General features: G+C 43.5%; 1 protein-coding gene across 3 annotated transcripts; it reads right to left on the bottom strand.

Moving 5' to 3' along the window:
- Nucleotides 1-571: 571 nt before the first annotated feature.
- RSPH9 (radial spoke head component 9) lies at nucleotides 572-18,994 on the bottom strand. Of its 3 annotated transcripts, XM_062489211.1 has the most exons (6): nucleotides 18,768-18,994; nucleotides 18,431-18,593; nucleotides 17,615-17,744; nucleotides 16,887-17,033; nucleotides 10,078-10,083; nucleotides 572-732 (listed from the first exon to the last, which is right to left on the bottom strand). In XM_062489211.1, exons 1-6 carry the CDS (start codon nucleotides 18,992-18,994, stop codon nucleotides 572-574), a joined length of 834 nt encoding a protein of 277 aa, XP_062345195.1. The 3 variants fall into 3 exon arrangements, with proteins under 3 accessions (XP_062345195.1, XP_062345194.1, XP_062345196.1); XM_062489210.1 differs by lacking the exon at nucleotides 10,078-10,083; XM_062489212.1 differs by lacking the exon at nucleotides 10,078-10,083 and having other exon boundaries at nucleotides 17,615-17,707; nucleotides 18,439-18,593.
- Nucleotides 18,995-23,566: the final 4,572 nt, after the last annotated feature.

The following is a 23,566-nucleotide window of genomic DNA, read 5'->3' as shown; positions in this document are numbered from 1 at the left end:
TCTTCAATATGCCTTTCTAGAGTTCAGAGTTTAGTACAGATCTCTTGCAGTACATACATCAGCTTTTTACTCTGACTCCCTCTGCTTTTGTCATTCATAGGTGACAGCAGGTATCATTCATGTTTCCAAATTAGTTCTTGTGTAAGCAAGGTGCTTTTGTAATCAGACAGATGGCCTAGGTTTGATTTCTGACCTAGAGCTTGCGCATCACGGAATAAAATGCCATTTATTACTATCTAAAGGACCCACAGTGACACATTACAGGGAGAACTTGGTGCTAATAATGCCAAGGTTGTGTTCAATCCCCACTCATTTAAGAGCTGGACTCGACAAGCCTTGTGGGTCCCTTCCAAATCAGAGTATTCTGTGATTCTCTGAATTCAGTCTGGAGTTGGGGGAGGATTGCATACAATGAAGTCCTAGGAGAAGAATCAGGGCCAGCATCCAAGCACAAAAGAATCCTGCTCAAATTGCAGAGGTTTCACATTTTTATTAGAACAAGCAGTAAACAAAATTTCCTAAATATAAAATCTAGACCTTTTCTAGTTCTTGAAAAGAACAGACAGAAGAGTCACAGCATGAAAGGCAGATCAAGATTCTTCTCACCAGTGCCAAAGTAGACGTAGCCGAACTGCTTGGTCATTGGGACATGGTAGAATGTCAGTCCCAGCCACAGCAGGCTCCGCAGCACCACCACAGTGCCTCCCTTCTCCAGCTGGATACTCCAGGAGCCTGTGTGAGAAGATGTGCAAATGAATCACTGGAAAAGAGAAAGAGGCAGTGTTCCTGCAGCAAATTATCCTAAGCTGAGAGAAGGGATGCCATGGGTTCTGCCTGACCAATTAACAGGGTGCAAGGCTGTGCTGGAGTTCGTGACACCTAAAAGGAGGCAAGTCGGGGAGAACATAAACCTCGATGCCCTGTTTTCCTTTTGTCAGTTCAGCACTGCAGGCTGCCCTTGTTTCCAGATATCTGTCTGAGTTCACATAGCAGCATATTCCCATGGCTATGGTGGTAATGTCCTATGCGTCACAGGAAGGGACCCTCAAGCTACAGACTGGTATAGCTGATCCCCAGGAGAGGCTGCAGCTATTCTTGGCTGTTTCTGAGTGGGCAGCAGTTACTCCAACAAGCTCTGCCACCTACTTGATGTAGCTAATAGCTACAGAGAGCCAAGATGAGCTGTAGCAATCCTGCATAGGTATGAAATTTGTCCTTAAAATAAACTAGCATTAGTAGTGGGAATAGAAAGAAGGTGCTTTCCTCCTTCAGGGAAGACTGGTTTCTCTGATGGAGCAACTGGGGAAAAAAAAAAGAAAATTGAAAGTAGGGTATTTCCTATCTGAGAAATTTATGGAAAAGGTTAATTCTCTTCAGTCTTTCTTGGCTCCACCATTGAAGAGGATATGCGTGGTAGGGGCAAAGGGATTAGTTTCCACATTAATTTTGTTTTGGCTCCACAGAAGAGGTTCAGAGCCAGTGTGAAAATGCAGTTTCGTCTGGATGCAAGGAGCTCAGAGCCTCTGAGTATTTATTTTGCATCTGACATGACAGCTTGGGAATTGTGCCAGAGGGAGGGGGCTGAAGTATCAGCTTGGATTCAGTGCCAGAGGGCAAGGAGCTGCCAGGAGAAGAAAATACCATCTTCAGCACCAAGTCAGTAATGCCTATAAACTACAATGTAGGGAAGAAGGTTCCTGTTCAATCTCCATCTAAAAAAAAAAGGAGCAGGCCCAAATCTAAAAAAAAATTGATTGGAACTGTCAGGCTACCACTGGCCTAGAGTCAAGCAGTCAGCCTATCTGTATCCAAAGCCAAAAACTGCCAATTCCAGAATAAGCAGAAAGCTCATAATGTGTTGGGCCATTTAGGCAGTATTCATCTTTGTAGATAATTTTAGGCTCATTAACTTTAAGCTCATCAATTTATGCTATGATTCATGCTTACTCATGTCACGGTTAGCCTGGGGAAGGGCTTCTGTGATTGCTGTCAGCTGCCTGTCCTCCTGCTCCCACTCACTTGTGACTCTTGGCCAATTTTAGTCACATCCCACAAAGGGCTGAAGGGCTTTAACACCCCAGGTTCCTACAGCAGGTCTCCCTGGGATGTGGCCCAAGGGCTGACTTCAGCTCCTGGAGCTTTGGTCTGCCAGCAGCTGCAAGGAAGCACAGGCTGTCAGGCCTGCCTGGCAGCCACCAGGCAGCAGCTAGCTGGGCTATGCGTGTTTGTTCAGCCTTGGGCTCTTGCATGCTCCCTCACAATATTCTCTCGTGTGCAGTTCATGGCAAACTACAATAGCTGAGGAAAGGAGGGAAGTTGAGGGGAAATGTTTGTGTGGTGGCTGCAGAATAAGAAAGGAACAGTACAATTCAAAATCCTGTAAAACCAGGTGTTGTGAGTTGTGCTGCTCACCTGTTACCTAACTCTTCACTTTGTATTTTTGTACTTCTCAGAAGTTTCTTGGATACCACTCTTTCCTCTGTCTCCTTCAGTTGCAAGTTCCGTATGTTTATTATATGGAAGTCTTGTGTCATCTCTGATCTGTTACCTTTCAAAGTACCCTCTTCACTCATGTGCAAATGTGTAACTCAGTGAACAGCAAGAATACCTACCTTCTTTCTGACAGGCTGGTGAGCTGCTGGACAGAAATACAAAACAGACATTCACTGTCCTTTTCAGGAGATTTCGGCTTTGGAGAACTTCCTTTTGACTCATTCTCCTCCACATTTCCACTAAAGACAAGTAACTCTGGTTGCAGTAAAGCAGAGCACTACTTAATATTGGACAGTCAATACAGTTGTGTGCCATCTTTTCACCTTCCCTTGCACTGTGACATTTTTTACACAAGTCCTAGGTACAACATGAGCTAATATCTTCACAAGCAGTGGTTTCACATACAAGGCAATCCCAATCTCTCATCCGGTCTCTTCAGTGCCACTCATGGACACAAACTGGACTGGATCTTTCATAACTAGAGTAAAAATGCCTATATTATGGTTCACCCACTGGGATTACAAATCTGCGTGTTCTTAAGAAATTTCACCACTTGGATCTCATGGAAACCCAGATGAGGAACACCACTACAAGGTAAATCATCCAATGACTGAAGCACTACAGCCACTTGCTGCCAAAGAACAAGCTTTCAGTTTCTTGAACTTTGTCTCTAAAAGTTTTCAGCATTTGCTAAGGACAGTAGCATGACCATGCATAGGAGTGTTGATCAACAAGGGCAGGCAAACAGGTCTGAATGTAATAGTGACAAGTAAATCTCAACTTCTCCTTTGAATGACTGCTCCCAGCATATGGCTCTTCAGCTTGAATTTGTAGAAACGATCTACAAGTCTTTCCTCCAAATACTGGTGGTATTTGCTGCAGCTTTACACACTAGTCTGTGGGGAAGGGGATGACTACACGCCATAAACTTCTTGTAAAGTTTCTCTGACAAAAAGATAATGAGGAACTCTCTTGTCTTTGATTTAGGACCAGTCCTCTGAGACGCAAGTGTGTCAAGTGTAGGACTATGCCTTGCCTTGCTGGGTGGTGAAAACCTTTAGGGATTATCTAATTAGTTAATGCCTCCCAACATACTGGAAGCATCTAACAACCAGGGTACATGTGACAGCTTGTTTATATATGTTCACCTACACAGATGAACCCTCTGCCTCAAACCATTTACACAGAACAAAAAGAAATGCCTGGATCATGACAACTGAGAAATGTAAGAGGGGAAACAGAGTTTTTAATGCTCTTAGGAACTATTTGTTGGATAAATTCACAGAGGAGGCAGAGTAAATCAAGTTCAAGATAATTAAATCCCCATATCTGTGCTCTGGGACAACAGAGTACATGGATCCATGATCTCCTCAGAACATTTGCCCAGCAACACACAAGCTTATCAATATCAGCAGAGTATTCACCAGCAGTTAACTCCACTGAAGAAAAGAACTTCCCATGCACCTGCACACCTGACAGAAATGGACAGATATAACTGACGATGGCCCCAATCACTTTCATGCTACATCACTGAAGGCTGTGATGTGCAGTTTCTACATTTCCCTATCATCTGTCCAAGCTGCCAACTCTCAAAGGGCTTGAATTTGTCATTTCATATATGTGAGACCTTTGGTGAATATTAATTATTGTTACAATTTCCAGCTATTCTCTGGCCCTTCATTCTGCATGTAGTTCTATACAAATATGAACAGTAAAGTTTTGCTGATGCTGCATAAGCCTTCGTGTGAAATGAGGGCCTGAACAAAAAAAAGCAGGCTACATAAGGGCAATCCCATCTGGACCAGCACAACACAGGTTGAGAACAGGAAAAAATTACAAGAAGCTGTCTGGAACTGTAATGTCATTTTCACTGGCATCCTGTTTTCAGCCAGAATGATGATTAATCCTAGAGCTGCTCTTTATTCTGCAGAGCCAAAGAGTAGCAGCACTGCCACCTTCCACCTTCTACTAACTGTATCACTAGAGACATTTTTCTAACCTAATCATCAAAGGTGATTTTTTCAATATACTTTTCCAGACTGGACTTTTGCAACACACAAAGCCCATTCACAAACTGCATTTGATGCACAGTGCTGGTGTCTCTTCTAAGAAGAGATTACCTTAAAGTTCTGGAACCTCTCTGGGTTCTTTGGACTTTTTCATAAAGTGAAAAAAATAGAACCTGTTATCTCATTACTTCTTCTTTTCCCCATACCTCACCACATCAGCAGTATTTGAGGAAATGGTACATAAAACAAAATTTGAACTTGTGAGACATGGAGAAAGTTGCTCTCTCTGAAAGATACAGGATGCTTGTGTTCTATCACAGCTCAAATCTCACAATATTCAAAAAATATGCTTTTTTTTTTGGAAGGCTCACTTTTCTTGTAGGATTTTGAAATATTGGTGTTGCAAATTGCACTAGAAGTACTTTAAACAGTAACTAATGAACATTATGCAATAATAGCTTAAAATTAATATGCCACCTTTGCTTCCTTAAGAGAAAAATCTTAGAAATGCATTTAATAATGCAATATAAAAAGGAATGACAACTATGAAAATGAAATGCTGCTTTCATCTGTTTTTTTTTCTTTTTCTCTCTTTTGTTTTTTAAACTTCTGTGCTATTATAGATGGCTTTTGGGGTAAAACCATTGCATAGATAGCTTCAGGTCTGTATTACTATAAAAATGTAGAAGTGAGTTGCTGGGTCCAAATCCTTTCCATCACAATATTCCATGAGAATATTCCATGGCAGTCCCTGTGCCAGACAATGTCTCTTTACTGAGAGACTGGGAAGCTCGAAGCATCAGTCTGTAAGGTACACCAAGATTCCTAGATAAAAGTTGTCAAGAAAAAATATTTTAAAATCCTATTATTTGCATTGGAGGGAATACAACTAGAACCAGGAGACAGCAAGTTAAGGTTGGATTTCCTGGACTTAAATACTGATTTTAACTTGCATCTCGGTGTGTGCTGTCTCTACATAAGGCAGCAGAGTTAACTTCACTCATCATGGAAAGCTCACTGAGAAGCTGGTCAGTGCTCTCCCACAAGAGATCCCTACCAGTAACACTGTTCTGTTGAGGTTCCCAAAGTTCAAAATACATTTCTTAAAAGAGCAAGCTAATATTTAAGCTGTACCCAGCAAATCTAAGAAAGCAAAGCACTGTCTGTGCTGAAACTATTGCCTGTTGCTGCTCCAGAAGGGAAGGGAGGGAGCTGCTGTGTGGGAGGAAAGAGCATGGGAAAAGTATCCGCTGGATGAAGATCTGGAGCTTCCTATTCCCTCTTTGGATCAGGCTGCAGCCTCCACCCCTCCAAACACAGGCAGGAATTCTGAGGAGTTCCTTACATCTTTCCCAAACAAGAAAGTGCTTTGAAGATCCTGATGCTCACCCAGTGTTAAACCACTGCCTTTTTTATGGCCCTTCAACAGCTGCCAGAACACCAGGGCTGAATTTCAAAAGTCAACCTCCTTCTCAGCTTCTTCTTCCTTTGCAGTCGCCAATAGAAATCCCTGTCTCATCCCTCATGTCTGCCTCAGCTATGGGCTGAATCTTGTAATCCACAGAAGCAATAGGGTGCGTGAGACATGAGCTTTTAAACAAAACCCTTTTAAGAGGGCTGTTTGCAGAAGAACTTTCCTGCTGTAACTGGTCCACTTGCAGTATGACCTCTCATAACACTGCTGCTTTGGAGGGGATTCAGCAATGCCTCATTTCAGTGCAAGCTTGAGAAGAAACAGCTTTAAGAGCTAGACAGCCTGATAGAGAGGCTCCACATCGCAAAAGCTCACAGAGGGTCATAAAAGTGACATTATCAATTCCTCTTCAAAGGAGGAAATGTCTCAAGGGAAAAGCAGCCACAGTGTGGTTGCACTTACCATTAACACATTATGCTGCCATAAGAGCAGGTTACAACATCTATGCTGCAGTTAGCCCTGAGTGAGAGTCAAGTATGGAGTTACAGGACAAATATTAACACCCAGAGAGGGGCAACATAACCATCTTCCTCTGCAAAAGCAGCCGCTGCTTGGCTGCATGACCCCAAGCACTTAGAGCTGACAAAGCTTCACTACACCCCTGGGATTTGGCTTCCATTTCCCTCCAACAGAAAATCCTACACTGGGAAGAGCTTCCTACTTCTAATTTGTTGTCTGTAGGGAACAAAGACAAATTGCAAACCAGAGCAGCTGTAAGGAAAGGTCACCGTGCTTTGGCTCTCAATAAATTGTGCCACACAGACATTTCACACACAGCCTACCAGCCATAAGGACACATCCAAACAGTCCTATGTGGAGCCCAAACTCCTTCGTGCCACTTACTGGCTGCAAACTAAATCTCTTCCATTTGCTTGACACACCACCTGCACCCCATATGTTAACACTGTTGTCAATATTTCCAATTCCCCATATAACTATTTAATAATAATTAAATAAAAACACAGACTGGTTGCAGGTTGAGTACTATTTTTAAAAGCCTCCAGAGCCAGGAAAGCACAGCTTACAGTCAGATGCTGCCAAGCAGCTCTTGCATGGTCCTAATGCCTGCCATGTCCTTGACGCACAAATACCACCATGCCCAAACCCCAAAGTAAAATGGTCATACTTTAGATGTTTTTCCTCTCCATCATCCTCTCCCACTGGGGATGCCTCTGCAGTTGAAATTATTTTGACAGGCCCAGGTCTTTTATTTACACATGAAGAACCTGGTCCTGCTGACAAGGAAGACTCAGGGATTGCAGTGCTGTCCCAGATATATGGTATTCAGGTACCTCCAAATAAAAATTAAATTCGGGCCATACTTAGACATCTGACAACTCTACTGCTTAATCGAACTGAAGCAGCCTCTGCCCTCAAACCCTTATTCCTGCCCTCATCATTCTTCCATCACAGAGACCACAAAAGTGTTTATTTACTGCTTAGTGAGTCAGGTTGGGGTTGAACTGAAAAATATGCTAGACAGAAATAACATTATTTTTCCAGCTGGAATCTGAACAGCCAGCAATGCCAACACAAAAGAAGGGACAATACACAGAAATAAATGAACACCAGAGGATGGGAAGAACTGAAAAAGCTAGCACTGAAGTAATACACATCAAATTAGAGCCTCCCTTCGAGCCCTGTTAGTTTGCCCTTTAGTCCTAAATCCACCTGATAAAACAAAACAAAACAAAACAAAGATATTCTAATTAAGACAAAGATACAGACTGCACAGAAAGCATTAGAATAAAAACCTGGAGTAGGGCTGTGCACTAGAAGAAACAGCAAGACCATATGCAATCAAAACTTGTACAGAGTAGGAAAAACTGATTAAAATCCATGCTATTTGTATTCTGACAACTACAGTACGGGTCACTGAATCTTGGGTTTTCTGTAGTAAATTTAGAAATCTATCAGACTGGCAAATCACCTCCTTCCAAAGCACAAGTTTATGCTGGATCTCATCACACTCCATATTTCTTGTTCAGCTGGTCGCTGTGGAAACGTTTTTGGAGCGTGCCAGGAGTCACGTAGCATCTACCTGGGGAGCCCCTGCATTAATCCGTCACCTTCGTGGGTTTCTCTGAGCCCATTGGTTGGTAGGAAGAAAAAGGAGTCTTTTGCCCCTCCCTGCTCTGAATGAAAGACGCTTCCTCTAAATCTTGCTACAGGATTTCAGGCTCAATTCAGCTTCTTTGGGGCTTTTGTCACAAAACAAATGTGATGTCTTTGAAAGAAAGATTAACAGTTTGATGAAAGGATGCAATGGGCAGCTTTGTTCTAGCCTGCTTCCCCTAGAGCTTTTGGTCACTGTCACTTTCTTACCCACGGGAGAATATCTGTCTGACTCTCAGAGGAGATTATGGCCACCTTGTAAGATTTTTCCTCTCCTGGTAACAAAGCACTGGCCACTTTGAGGAGGTGATAATGATGAACAGGGGCTGGATTAGGGGCAAAGAACCTCACATTGATCTCTGAATTCTGAGAAAACACAAAGGAGTTGATGCTGGGATTCAAAACCCACCAAATGCTTAGAGCACATCCAGTTTGCTCTCCTGCAGGAGGGGCAAGTCCACAAGCCCTGTCAGTCCCCGAGTTGTAGTTCTTACCTCATCATCAAATTAGCAAGGCTAGTTAAAGGACCTTGGAATGAGGAACAGATGGCACGGATTATAAACTGTTGATGTTTTCGTACTAAACTAGATATGAATTCTGGACCAAATTACCCAAAGAGTTTTACCAGTTTCTGAGAATAGTGTCACACTGAGCATTTCCACACAGCACAGTGCAGTGCTAATTCCGAACACTCAAGGCTAAGCATCTTTTAATGCCTGAGATAGCCTAGCTACTTCTGCTCAGTGTAACTGCTGTACAAATATACGCAAAGATGAATTGTCCCTTGTCCTCTTCCCTTTACACACTGCCACACACCCCTTCAGCATGCAGAATTTCAATCCATATGGTATTTTTGTACAATAAAATAAAATAATGCAATTGGCTTCCTCCTTTCAAAAGCTCTGTGGCCAAATGGGCAGCAAACAGCAAAACAAAGCTATATGCAGGGCTGGCATCAATGCCAATGACTGCACAGGCAGGAGCTGCTGCTCCTTGGAGCCCCTTCAGAAATAGAACACTCCAGCAAATGCTGACCTCGTTCTGACTTCAGTGACATACAAACTGTCCTAGGATTTCCCCACAAGCAATTTTTCATCATTCCCTAGAGAAAAAGGCCAAGGCTGACTGATGTGAAGACAAACCTGCAGCTTCTGGTTCTATAAGGCTTTACCAGCATTTCTCATCATTTCAGCAAGAAGTTCATCAACTCTTTATGTCCAAGGAACCAGGAGCTTAAATGGAGACAGGCTGGGTCATTATTTCTTTCACTGAGGGGGAAAAAATCCTTTAAATAAAATCCTTTTCAACCCTGGAAAATTGTTATGAAGACTCTGCTGCTGTCCTCATTCTTTCCCTACAGCAGTGTGTAGGATGAAGGACTCCACCACAGCTCTCAGTTGCTGAGCAGCCCTGTTCCAGTATAAACTCATCCAAGGTCTAACTAAACAATACCCTGAGGTGATACAGACCCAGGACCCAAAAGCAGTGAATACACTGCTTTATTACCCATAGACACAAAGCCCAAGGAAAACAGGTTCCTTTCCAGTAATCAAAGCAGACCATGATCAGCCAGTCAGAAGGTCTAATACTAGCTGGCTTGGGAGTCCTCCTACCATGCTGCCACATGAGAGGTTCCAGTCTGATCTTGAACTCCTAAGCTGGCAGCATCCCAGCTTGTAGGAGAGACAGCATCTTGTCTTGCTTCCAGGCAACTTTCTTGGGTCACTGCAGGAATGGCCTTAACAGCCTCTAAACACCACTGCCAAAAATTAAGAGTGACCCTAATTTTGAAGACTGTAGGGGACATGCTTATATATTGTGTATGTCCATTCATATGCATGTGATCTCTACGGATGCTGAGAAAGCCATTGGAAAGCCTAGTGACCATTCCAGAAACTGGCTAAGTTTGAAAGGGAGAGAATACATCCTCTATACCTACAGTTCAGGAGGCCAGTTCCAGACACAGTCTGGAAACTCAGGACATACCTTTTCCTTGATTTGATGCTGCTCTTGGTGATTTTCTTTCTCATTTTACTTTTCCATGGTTTCTTTTTCTATGCTCAGCAATGAAAATGCTGGCGCCATAGTGCACCCTGCTGGAAAGCAGCAGCTAGAGTCATCCTGGAATTATTTCTGGGGATGGCTGACTTCAGTTTGAACAGAGAAATTCAGGTACCAATGCTTTTACTAACAGCCCATTAAGCCAGCTACTGGGTTCGATTTTCAGGTCAGAAATCCTCCTGTTCTGATGCACACTCATCTGGTTTTCTCACTTGCTAACACTGTATTCTAAAGCTTGTTTGTCAAAACTACTTGTATTAATGTCAGGTAACTGTGGGATTCTGTAGCTCAGTTTCACACATTCACCAAGCCTAGGATCACATCTCCTAACGAGGAATGAGGATAGCTGTGAGCCATGCTAGGTATTTCAGTCTTCATTTTCGCTACCTCTTTCTGTCCTTGTGAACATGGAGTACTGCCCTCTCATTTATTATGAGTCTTTTAGTTTGGATTTCAGTGAGACAGCTTGAAAAGCCTTGTCCCCGCGTGGCTCTTGGCAGGCTAAGGAGTAAAGTGCTCTTGCTCTCCGCTTTCACAGAGCTGGGGAGGTGCTGCTTATTGTTAAGCAATGAAAGGGGAGGGCTCAGGTCACATCTGTGAAATGTTAGTGGAGAAGGGAGGCTGGATGAAAGTAGGTGGCCAGCACAGCATAGCACTTTGCTGGATTTTGCAAGGCCACTAGGGAGATAGGCAGCCATTTGTCTTAGAGCCCTGATAAAGGGCCTTCGCCTCTGGTGGCTGGCTGGGGGCTGTAAATACCTCCGCAGACTCTTCAAATGGCTGGAGACCGAGGCTGATAGGGGATTAATCGCCTTGGAGGGAGGGGGGAGTGGGATCGAAACCAAGTTAATTAGCTGTGTTAATGTATGGAAATAAAGCAGGGTCGTGCCTCCTGGCCTTCTTCCTTCCTGCACCCTGACTTTTGCGACAGCCATGATGGGGCTACCAAAATGGCCCTCGAGAGCAGCCGCGGAAACTATCTCCCACTTAGAAATGCAGCCCCTCCAGCTTCACAGACCCATTAAGCAACAGCTTCTGCTAAACCGATAAAGACCGTGCTAATGAACCTCAGATGACAGGAGGTTAGTGCTCTAACCGAGGCTACTGTTCAACAAGCTTACAGAATAGCTCGTGCTCAAAGTTTTCAGCCAAAGAAATGGCCACAAATCCCTTTGTAATGCTGTGTAAGGAGTACTCCAAAACCACTGCACTTTCGGGTGAAGAAGTAGAGTTACAATCCAAATGGCTGTCACCTCCTCCACAGGTAAAGGAGCTTCTGGTAAAACGATCTTCTGTCTAGGCACTTCCTCTACCATACCTTCATCCTGAAAATGCAAGTAGACAAGACTCACTGATTTACCCTGCCGCTGTATACCCATCTGGACTGATGCTATAAAATCTCTCCCAGTAATAATGATCCACAATGGCAATCAGTCAGGAATCTCCTCAGTCCTCTTTTGGGTCCTCACATATCATAGTTCAGAAAGCAATGCCAGCTGAAATGAGCTGACTTGCACTTGGAACCCATTGTCACCTTTGTGTCACTGACAATGAACAAGTCCAAGCTGAACATCACTCTCCATGGCTGTCATCAAGTTTATGGCCAGGCAGACCACGGGTCTGGACTCCTACATACCACTGCCCATGAAACTGAAGTCACTTACAGATGTCAGGGACTATCAACGTGTATTTACGTTTGACTGAAACACAGTTCCCAGGAAGACATCCAGCATGATGCTAAGATACCAGGAGACATAGGATCGTCCATTGCTAACTGGTAATCTTTTCACTCTTAGAAATTGTATTGCATTGTTCATTTTAGTTCTGGCTATAAGTTTTAGCTGCTGATTCCTGTTATGACTTTCTCTGCTACAATAAATAGATCTTCAGTACCTAATACTTAAATTCCACGGAGTATTTACACAGTGTAATACAGCCATTCTCACGGGTTTTCCTTAAGATAAACAGATCAAACTGTTTATGTCTCTCACCAGCTCTTGAATCATTTTGTGACTTTTTTCCTGCAATTCTCCAGATTTGCAATGTGCAGTAATCCAGTTATGATTCCACTAACAGTATGTGCAAAAGTAAAATCACCCCCCTGTTCCTAGCTTCTATACCCTTGTTTATGTATCTGCAGATCAAGTTATCCTTTTAAGTCTCAGGATCAGCCTGGGAGCTGATTTTCAGTGGGTTGTGCCTGGATTTCCTTTCAGAGCCACAGTTTCTAGAATACAATTCTCAAAGTCTGACTTAGAGTCCTTACTTTCCTCATGTTACTTTGCAGGTAGGTACATCAAAATGGACTGTATTTAAGTAAGCCCAGTTTTCCAGATCTCTGTATCTGTCCTGCCCTTGTCATTATTTGCTTCTCCACCAGCCCTTTACTTTTAGATAATTTGTAAATAAATTGAAGAATATCAATATTGGTACTGGTCCCTTTCTGACCTCTGCCAGAAACACACCCATTCAGTGAATTCTCAATCACAACTGCTAAGGAGGATAAAATTTAGGGGAATAATTCTGCAATGCTGGGATTTATTAAAGATTATTATGCCACAAGTCTCCTGAGATAATGATTTTAGAAGTAACTTATCTGACTCTGCCATTTTAATGTTTTTGATTGACAGTAAGTATTGTTTAACTTCTACCCTCCCTTAGCAAATAGTCTGAAAACTGTCTGAAACAGTATTTTATTGTCTTTGCTTGATGCAAGTCCATACTCTTTCCAAAAAGAAACCAGGAAAAAAATTGAGGTCTTCCACATGCTTATCAGCCTTTTTACCATCACCATTTAGTGACAGTTTCCAGTACCTTTACTGTGCTTTCTTTTCTTCTCAATCTAGTTTAAAAAAATCTGCCTCACCATTGTCACGGACTACTCCATGACAGCCAGTGATTCTAGCTCCCTTTGTCATTCTCTACTAATTATAAATTCCAATTTATATCAATCATTCCAAACCTTCTGCATTTCTATTTATATGTCTTTTTTTATTCTAATTTCTACTCTTAATCTACTGAACTGTGGTAGGTTTTCAGTCAAAGGCAGCTATTTACTAATTTGGGGTCATGACTTTGAAGAAAGTCTTCTCATATAAATCCTAATTCCACTCATATCTTTTCCTATCTAGACATACCTTCCTGCCTACATCAGTTTTTAGCAGTGCTCTGTCGGTGTCCCTTATCTCCATATCAAAGTGATCTGAGTCAGTAATCTGTAACAAACCCTCAGAGTCAAGTTATTGCTTTTCTGAATTACAGTTTGAAAGTGCCAAGGAACTGAATTCTCTATCCCTTGTCTCACTTCCTTCCAAGCTTTCCATTATACACTAGTATCTCAGGCTTTCACTCATCCCCTTTCTTTATCCTTGCAGAACAGGGCATAGTCTGATCTGATACCAGGGTCACAGTAAAATCAACCTTCTCCCTCCATTTTCACTTTCCCCCATCATTATCAATGCCTGAAAAGTATCTGTTTTATTTCATATCTTCTCAACATTAAGTCATCAAGTGAAAATGCTGTAGGCATGCTAGGAATTATTACTATTTGCTTTGCCATTCCATTATCTACAAGCAGATGTAAAACTGCCACAGCCCTAGTTCCTGAAATACTATGTCCAGGGTTCCAAACTCCATGCAGCAGAAAGGACAACGCTGGCGATGTGCCAGCAGCTGAAAGGCCACATCTAATTGTGCATAAAGTTGAGCAGATTGTCTGCTTAGACTAGAGCAAACAAGCTTATCTTTAATGCAGACATATGGCCAGCAAAACCTACAGATCCCAGCATGCAATGTTCTGGCCAGCTGGCCATTTGGATTATGATGAAGCATTACATGATCTGATACTTTGGTGACAGAAGATCTCTATCACAACCCCTCCATGTTCATGCTGTCGAGACAAAGTTCTCATTTCCCATTTTTCTCTAGAATCATTTTAAAAAATGCATTTTTTTAAAAAAAAGCTAAGTCAGCCATTTGTCTGTGGGAGCTGAGACACCAAGAAAAAAACAGACAGAATGATTAAAGGAGGAGCAGAAACATGTTCTGAACTTTCAAAGTGCACAGATAACCTGATAGACACACAGAATCTGGAACCTGCAAACAGCACAGATATCACTGGTAGAGATAAGAATGGCAGTCAGTTTTGTTACAAAACTCCAGGTTTTCCAATTTTGCACTAAACTCTGCTTTTACCATTGTTGCCTTTATTCAACCCAGTTTTAACTTCCTTTCTTCCCACCTCTCAGCTGTCATATAAAATGTTCTCTCTGCCTCCAACTTTCCATTCTCTAAGACACCTCTGCTCTCCTATAATGACACACCATATATCTTATGACAGTTACCCCCTTGACAGCCATCACAGATGCTAAGTCTCCAATTAATAGAGAAAACTATTCCAATAGAGTTGTTACTTTTAGACAGGTTAAAACCAGTCCTTAATCTCTCAGTTCTGTTCTTTAGGTCTTTTAAGATGCTAGGGGAATTTAGCCAATGCAGGCTGGGAGCTTCACTCCAGTGTCACTTACCCCTACATCACTTCTTATGTATTTATTGAGAAAAGAGAGAATTCTAGCTTCAGTCACAATTACAGATGCAATAAATTTAAGAATTCCTACTTCTGCTCTGACAATAACTGTTCAAGACAGGATCTAACCAGGAAAGGCAAGAAAAACTTCAGGTCAAAATGAGGGAATTTGCCAGAGCTATGAACAACATGTCAGTAAATAGAAAAAAAGCACTGTCTACTTCTGCTCTGTCAGGACCAACATGTTAGAGTTCCAGGAAGGTAATCTGAGAACCAGAGCTTGAGTATCTCACAATCAGGAGTGACTCTGGCAAAGCCATGCTGATAAAATCAGCAGAAAGCCTGAGTCTGTCCTGGCTTTTTTCCCCCATATTTTCACAAGCAACGAGTACTTTTAGGCAACCTGAGTGCTTGTTAAAGGAGGCTGGGTTGATCTTCCTTTAATGTCAGAACTACTATCTGCATGTGATAGAATGCAATTAGAGAGGCTACACACCTTGCTGATCCTGTACCCAATTATTGTCTTACCTCCTCCACCTCATCCCCAAATTCAGGACAGAGCAAGCAGAGCTGCATAGGCACCATGATGAATCTTCTCTTCCATTAAGAAGCACTCAGCTGCATTTTAGCTCAGGTAGTCTTTCAGAGGCAACTTTTTAAAGGACACTGACATCTACACTAACAGCAACATCCACCTGGGAAAGGGGTAAAGGTTCATGCTTACAAAGACATCAGGCTGCCAGAGGAATACAATCATGACACAGTTGAGTGGCAAACCTGAGCCCCCCTTTCTATCTGCCAACAGGTAAAATGCAACTACAAGTCAAATTTGATTTGAAGACTTTTAACAAAACCACCATCTTCATGTCTAACACATGGTGTGTCTCCCTACCACGAGGGAGGGAGGAATAAAGGGGGAGAACAGCGGGAAGACAAACAGTAGCAAAACCCAAACTACCATACAAAACTGCAGCTAAAATTTTCTTAGGAGATATCTAGGATCTAATCCCTCTTGCAATTCTGCTTTAAGTCAAAAGGGCCATGTCAATGAGTGTGTATGTAAAAATGTGCAGTCTCTCCAGACTCACCTCTGGAAAATGACTGCATAAGGACACTCCCAGTAAGTTGAAGAGTGGTTTAGATTTTAGTGGTTTATGTTCTGTCAAAAATGTTGAGAATTCAGGCAGGAGCTCACATTCTCAGTTTTTTTGGTTTTTTTTTGGTTTTTTTTTTTTTTGCCAGATGGAAGACTGGAAGGAAGGGGTAAGAAGAGAGAGGAAGGGAGAGAGAGAGAATCTTTAAGGCTGTTTACAACACTGGCAAATCACTGTCCATCCCCTCAATTCCATCTGGCACAGGTCACCTAGTATCCTATCCTACTACTCCTGGACTGGACTAAAATAACAAATCTGAGTTTGAATTGTTTCCCTAGACTATCCCTAGACAGAGGACATGAAAACACTTGGTTCAATCGAAAAAATTGCAGCAAATCAGAAAAAAAAAAACCACAAAAAAAACCCAGATAGAAACAAGTAACAAGTCACTCCCATCTCTTCAGAGAAACATCCTGCCAGAGGGATCCCTGGAAGAAACTTTAAATATATTTGCAGTTGTCCAGCAGAACAGCAGAGATGTAAACTGAAGATACAATCTGGTATGCCTGTATTTTTTTTCTCCTTTCATGGTGTATAATCCTGCCAGAGAACAGACTATTCCAACACAGTTTATCAAAGGAACATTTGAATTCAGCCTCTCCTAGATATCAGCTTGGTGTTAATGACAGCCCATTTAGATAAAGAAGAGAAACACTGAGTGGAACAAGAGGTGTGAAATACTTCAAACCACATAAATTCCCTCTATCACTGGTGGAGTTATCTCTCCCAATAGGGTCACCAGTTGTCACAGGCTTTACAGAAGTCAGGAGGGAACATGGCACTGAGGCAGAGTGTAGTCAGACCTGTAGTGAGGATGTGACAACGGTGGTACACTTACATCTTTCCACTGTAAGCATCAATTTAGAATTGCATAAAACAGGAAGTAACTACAATATTTAGTAAAGGATAAAGTTCCTTTACAGATTCACCGAAGCTTCTCACACCACCTCTACAGTAACCCACACCAATCCTCTCAGTGTTTCCAAGGCTACTCAAACTTCCCTATTGCCTTCCCTTTAATTGCATCTGTTGATCTTGCTGCCTTATATCCTTACCTCGTGGGATATCATGCTCCAGAGAATCTAGAAAGTCCGTTGATGGGTCCAGGTCAGCCTTTTCCAGCAGGGTTTTATTCTTCAGGCTAACAGGCTCGGTGAAATGGAAATAGGAACTTAACTTTTTTGCCTCCACCAAAGACAGACCTGCAAGAAGCCATTGGTGAACATTAATACATACACGAATGAACTAGGGTAACATTCGAGTTATACTGTTGAGTATAACCTCGCTTCTCTATTGCCCACAGCCTAGAAACACAATCTAGGACAGAACCACAATCTTTCTCCAGTAGACTCGACAGAAGGCTTGTCAGAAACAGGTGTCAGCACTCCCCAGTGCTGTGCATTGCAGACCATTCTGACTGCAGTCCCAGATGACCAGTGGGTACCCACTTGAGGGCAACTTTCTGTGCCCATTTGGTCATATCCTATATCTAAATGGACAATTCACTACATCCATGATTGCTAAACACAGACATAAACTACATTTTATACAGACGAATGACTCAGCTTAATGACTCAGAACTATTACTGACTCTTTTACCACCTTTCACAGTTGAATAATGCACCTGAACATCAGTGGCAGTGGATTCTCTCTTCCCTATTCATCTTATCCAGGGGAAAAAAAGAACAGCTGAAAACAAAACATCAGTTAGAGAAAGTAATCTTAATTTACAGCCTTTATGATCAAAGTACAGTTGATCCTGATAAAGACAATTAGAATTTACCTTCAAAGTGTCTGTTTTCATGCACAGACCCAAGAGGAGTCTTCACAAATGCCCCTCGGGGAACGATACCAACTTCTCTGTCTATCTGTTCAACTGTAGCTATGAGGCGGGCCTCCTCCTTCATCACAGGCTTTAAAGAAAAATAGGGATACTTTAAATGCAAGGCTTTCCTTGTTTTCATTTCTGACAATAAACTTGAGGTGACACAAGGGACTTATCATCTTGGAGTCCAATGGCACTAAGAGGACCTCAAAAGACATTTCTCTCCTAAAAAATGACAAAAAACATGGCTAGGAGCAGACAGTTTAGACCCACCAGATATCTAAGTATCTATCCCTTCATCTATTCTTTCCTTCCTCTCAATTCCCCTTGTCTGTTCATTTATAAAGAACGCTACCTGCACTTACTATTAAAGCTCCAGAAACCACAGTGAGGATCTGTACCAGCTGTGCATAATAAAACAGAAGGAATATTTAATATTTCTGAGGCCTGACAGCAAAAAATGAAGTAAGAGTCCAGTCAAGAAGCTATTGTTGCAACGACAGTGAGGATTACAGACAGAGTTACAGAACATTCTGAGCTGGAAGGGACCCATAAGGATCATCAAATCCAACTCTTAGGTAAACAGCCCATAGAGTGCTTGAAACAGCAACCTTGGTGTTATAAGCACCGTGCTCTAACCAAGAAGAAATTATGTATCTTTTGCCTGACCACATGCTCATGCCGCTCCTTCCCAAAGAGGAGAAGCCACTACCTGTCCAGTGTGACGGGCGCAAATGTAGTGAACAGAGTTCGAAAGCGTTTTGCTGTATTTACCTCCTTACCACTTTCCATCAGTCTTGCAGCAGCTTCTGCGTTTATCTCAGACAAGCTGTACTCAAAAGAAGGATCCCCCTGAAAGCGGCCCTTCACCTGCTCAGCCAGCGCAAGCATCTCCTTGGTGGCTGGCGTCAGGAGGCTCCAGTCCAAGCAGTTCAAGCTGCCAACGACATGCACGACTCAGGCCCGAGCCCGTTAAAGAGCAGGGCTCGAAGCAGCTTCGCCAAGCCCCTGAGGGCACAGCGAGGCTCCCCCCGACAGCCGGACAGCACCCCCCGATCCCACAGCCGCAGAGCGGCCCGGCCGCTCCCTGCTCCCCGGGAAGCCCCCGCACCTGTACAGGCGGCTGCGGGCCGCGGCGCGGTCGGGGCCCAGCCCCTCGGCGATGTAGTAGGCGCCGCGCACGCCCTGGATGCAGCCCCAGAACCAGACCCGCTCGAAGCGGTAGTCGCGCTGCACCAGCGGCAGCGAGGCGCCCAGAGCCGCCCGCCGCTCCGGGCTGAGCCCCGCGCCGCCGCCGGCCACCAGCGCCAGGGCCGCGGGCAGCGACTGCGCCTCCATGGCGCTCGGCGTCCCCGCTGTTGCCGGGAGACCGCGGCCCGCCCGCCCGGGGTCCCCCCGCGCTTCCGCCGCTGCAGCGAGGGACGGGGCGGGCGGTGCCGGCCGTGCCAGGCTCGGCTCACCCCGCCCGGGACACAGACAGCCTGACACGGAGAGCGGCAGCCCTAGGAGGATGTGGTTATGGGTGTCTGCCTGCGCTCCTCAGTTTCAAGGGGCCTAAATCCAAAGCCAAGTCCAAAACGCAGGCGGGCGTACGATCGCGTTGGTCCTTCAGCGGGATACCACAACGGGCTTGGTTTGCTTTGTTTCTTATATGGATAAAAGTGGGGGGGGGGGAAAACCCTCTTGAAGCTCACTTCTTACAATGTCACTCTTGCAGATCCTGAGGAGGGCCATGAAATTAGTTAGAGGACTGAAGCAGCTCCCCGATGAAGAAAGGGGGACTTCTGAGAAAGTCAGGCACGCAGGCTGAGAAAGTTGGGACTCCTCAGCTTGGAGAAGGTTTTATGGAGACCTCATAGCGACCTTCCAATACCGGCAGGGAAGCCAGAAAGGAACTCTTAATCCAGAACCATAGTGATAGGACAAGGAGTGATGGGTAGAAACTGAAAGAGAGGAAATTTAGGTTAGATATTAGGAAAAAATTCTTTGCCGTGAGCATGGTGAGACACTGGAACAGGGGGAGCTTTGGAAGCCCCAGCCCTGGCAGTGTTCAAAGCCAGGCTGGGTAAGGCCTTGAGCAGCGTGGTTTAGTGGGAGGTATTGGGATTAGATGATCTTTAAGGTCCATTCCAATCCCTTAACATTCCATGATTATGCAATCTTATCTAGCTCATGTACCTATATAAATAAATGGCTTATTTATAAATTACAGCATTTGTATTGCTCTTTGGCAGCTCATTTTGCTGAATCACAGACAAAAATCCGGAAAACAGCTCCTGTCCTAAAAATCTTACTATCTGGCTTAATACAAACTACAATAAATAAGTAATGAGATTGTGCAGCTGCTTAGACAAACAGAATTTCTATTTGACGTCTTCAGGAAATTTAAGCTTTTATATGTGTGTGTTATATAAATATATATGTGCATGCACTTACATTTAAATCCATTTTAAAGTCATATATTCTTTCTTTTTCATCCATTTCCTGTTCACTTCTAAGGAAAACACTGATCCTGGGACTGCTGCCTGTAACAGTTGTCACCTGATTTTTTGTCAGGTGAGATGTTTAATGGGCTGTACAGCACACAAGCTGACCCATTAGCTTTACTTACCCTGTACAAAAGGCAACTCAGATTCCTGAAGATTAACCACCTTCTCATAGGCACGAATCAGGCAGGACACACAGGAGTAACCACAGACCGCTGCCTCCTACCTGTGCCTGATTTGCTCAATGGAATAGGAGTTTTCAGGCTTTGTAGACTCATTTAATCGCTGATTTCTTTTAGAAGTGTGTGTTAGTATTTTATGTTAGGGCTACGATGGACCAGTAAATAGCAGAACTGCAAGCCAAACTCATTTCACATGAGCCAGAGAGACAACCCAAGATCATAATGAATTCCTTACACTGTAAACCACAGCTGGATTCAAACCAGATGCTAACAGCTGAGAGGCTCTTTAGCCTGTTAGGGATCTTCTAAGCCACCTAGTCTCTAGTCTTTGCCTGCCCTGACTGAAGATTATCGAAAGGAATATCTATAGCTTAAGGAAATTCTTCCTGGTTCAGTAAAGTCTTGTGGATAACTCTGCTCCCCTTTGTCTTGACCCCAATTACTACGCACTGATAAGGATCGGGAAGTAAGTGGTTACATTATTTAACAAATGAAAGGTCAAAAGCGCTGCTATTCAGTAAGGTCAAAGGTTACCATCACTGTTATTAAACTGTTCGAAAGCAGTTTCTCCCATTCCTTGCCATCCCAGGCTCAAACAAGGAGCTGCTCAGCAGTGGGCAGACAGGAGGGAAGAGAGGCACCAGGCAGCTGGCTAGGTGGATTTCTGAGACACCTGCTTCAGCAAGGAAAGGTGCCACAGTCCAGCAGCTCCCAGCAGCGGTCTGAGTTCTCCTACCTTTGCACAGAATATGCACATACCTGTGTGCCAAACAGCTTCAGCTTCTCCCAGTTCCACCCTTTAGAGCTGGCGTCCTGTTGGGGGAGAAATCTGTCTCAGGCTCCCTTCCACTCACCTCAGGTAAGGTAGCAAAGCTTACAGAACTGAGCATCTGTGAGTTGCTGCTGTGTGCAGAATGGTTCCTGGATGCTTGCACACCTTCATAAAACATTTGAAAACAGTTTTAGTGATGTAGTGAAGTGACCTCTTCTTCCTACGTTTTTTAGTAGGAAAGTTTTTTCCTACTTCATCTCCAAGGAAAGATAAACAGCTATCATTCCACAACACTTCCATTTCTGCTGGTACAAATTAATGAGGCTGTCCTCAAAATATTCTTGCAGAACAACTATTGCACTGTCTGGGCATCCACTGGGCAGACTCTGATCACAGGTTATAGTGCTATCCATCACCCACTTTTTTTGTGTAGTGGGGACAAAGCTGCAGTTGGTTCTATGCAGCAAAAAATGGATAAGGGTTATTCCTCCCAGGTGTGTTGAATATAAAATCGGGTTTTCTTTCAAATAATCTCAAAAGTTCAGACTGTCTGTGACTTCATAAACATTGCAGCCTTGAATAATTATCCTGCTTGTAAGTCATTACTGCTAAGGATAGTAAAAGATAGTAAGCAAGAGAGGAAAGTATGGGGTTTTTCTCAATAAGGAAGTAAAGATAGATGGCTGCTTGTCAGAAGGGGAGGAGACTCTGGATGACAAACAGCTGAACAAACTTCAAGAACTGCAGAGTGAAGCCTTGAGCTATGCTGAGCTTAAAAAGTAAGGAACTAGAGCCAAGTGATAGTTTAACAGAAAGAGAAGGGATCAGGAGTGTCCCTACCTGATATAGTACAGATACTTTCCTCTGTCTTGGAGATTGTACTAACTATGGAAAACTGCTGGAAATACCTTGACTACACACTGTTCAAAGGAAAAGGTTGTGGGTCTTTTGGCTTGTCCAGGACCAATGCCATTTTCTCCATTAGTGGGACCTGAGCTAGCTGTGTGCAGTCATGGGGAGACACAGAGAGGAAGGGGTGAAAGTGCAGCGTTTGCACTCCAAACTGGAGCTGGACTCCTCCATTTCTGAAATGCCTGCAGTAGCACTCTCGGTAACAACTCAGCAAGAAATTGGGCTAGTAGGTCAGGATGGGAACAGCTGTGCTGAGATACAGAGAAGATCTGCAGGATGACTGTCACAAGCCTTCTCTGGAGATTCTCTTTGGCATAATCCTGTGCAGGCAATATGCCCAAAAAAAGTGGTTATCCTGCCTTACTCAGGAAAAGACAAGAATAAGAGCCAAGGAGCTTTGTCATTTTGTGACATGAAATTTTCTATGTCTTTAAGGTTTCTTTCATGCTTTTCATCACTCCCCTAATAGCATCTATCATACTGACTGCTCTTGGCAGAGGGCGCAGGTAGAGTTTACTGGGGTAAGAAATACCAATGTGCTGATTACATCATCCTGCCTGGGCATCATCGAGTTGCTGTGATACTTCTAGCTGACAGCTGAACACACATGTCTGTCTGGGTTGTTTTTCAGGTACCCGGAGGGGTGAGTTATAGCACTGTGACTTTGCACACACCATGCTGCCAGTTGGACTGCTGACAGCCTGAGGAGGAAGATGCTGTTGAGGAATCCTGGGAAAGACAAAACAGCACAGGGAGAAGTTGCTATGTCAGTGTAGTTCTGACTGTGGTTAGGCTCCAGGCATTGGTATAGGTGTTACCCACATTGGTATGGGTGTCATCCAGCCCGTCATTTTAGTGTCTTCGCATTAGGATTTAACATATTCACAAATAAATAATACAGGGTTTTTCAGACACCCTACAAGGATGGGCAGTGCATGAAAGATTTTTAAATTGTTTTAACGATTCCCTAGAAGGAACTTTCTGAGAACAGTCCCTGGTCTTTATAAATTCAATTTTTAGGACTGACAATCACCTCTACAGGCTGCAGTTGCTACAGCAAAATGGTAGAAGAGCATGCTTTATAATGCAGGGACCTGAATGATTTAGGCTTTTCAGAGTTCTGACCAAGACTACATATCACAGAGTGGAATGAATCAGCAGCCAGCAGTAATCACAGTCTCGGTGTAACAAGGTTTAATCAACTTGTCCTTGGAAGAGAGCTCAACAAGTCTGAAGCTTTCATGTGGCTCCAAGCAGAATCTCTCTAAAATGTTTAAACAAAAAAGCAGCACAGACTGGGTGATGCCTGATGCATGTGGCAAGCTGATGATGGGACAGGTGTTTCTGGCCTAGCACCTGAGTGCCCAGACCAAAAGTAAGACAGTACATGCAGAGGAGCTCTGAGACCAGAACAACTGACAGGGCAGATCTCATTAATTAAAGATAAGGTTTCCAGAAAATATTCTTCTTGTAGTAAGCTTGGTTTTTATCCAGGCAGAGCTTATTTCTGTTGGAGACATCTGTGTGTCTCTCTTTGCCAGATAGTCAGAGACCACTG

This window comes from Cinclus cinclus, chromosome 3 (genome assembly GCF_963662255.1).
Source record: "Cinclus cinclus chromosome 3, bCinCin1.1, whole genome shotgun sequence".
Lineage (NCBI taxonomy): Eukaryota > Metazoa > Chordata > Aves > Passeriformes > Cinclidae > Cinclus > Cinclus cinclus.
Note: the sequence above shows the minus strand (reverse complement) of the source record. Positions and strands in the feature narration are given on the sequence as shown.

Bases quoted from the DNA above. Each gene is read 5' to 3' on its own strand.
- RSPH9 (XM_062489211.1), bottom strand. From the start codon at position 18,994: ATGGAGGCGCAGTCGCTGCCCGCGGCCCTGGCGCTGGTGGCCGGCGGC. The intron at 18,594-18,767 runs GTGCGGGGGCTT...TGTCGTTGGCAG, and splicing joins GCCCGCAGCCGCCTGTACAG to CTTGAACTGCTTGGACTGGA. The intron at 17,034-17,614 runs GTAAATTCTAAT...GGCTTCTTGCAG, and splicing joins TGAAAACAGACACTTTGAAG to GTCTGTCTTTGGTGGAGGCA.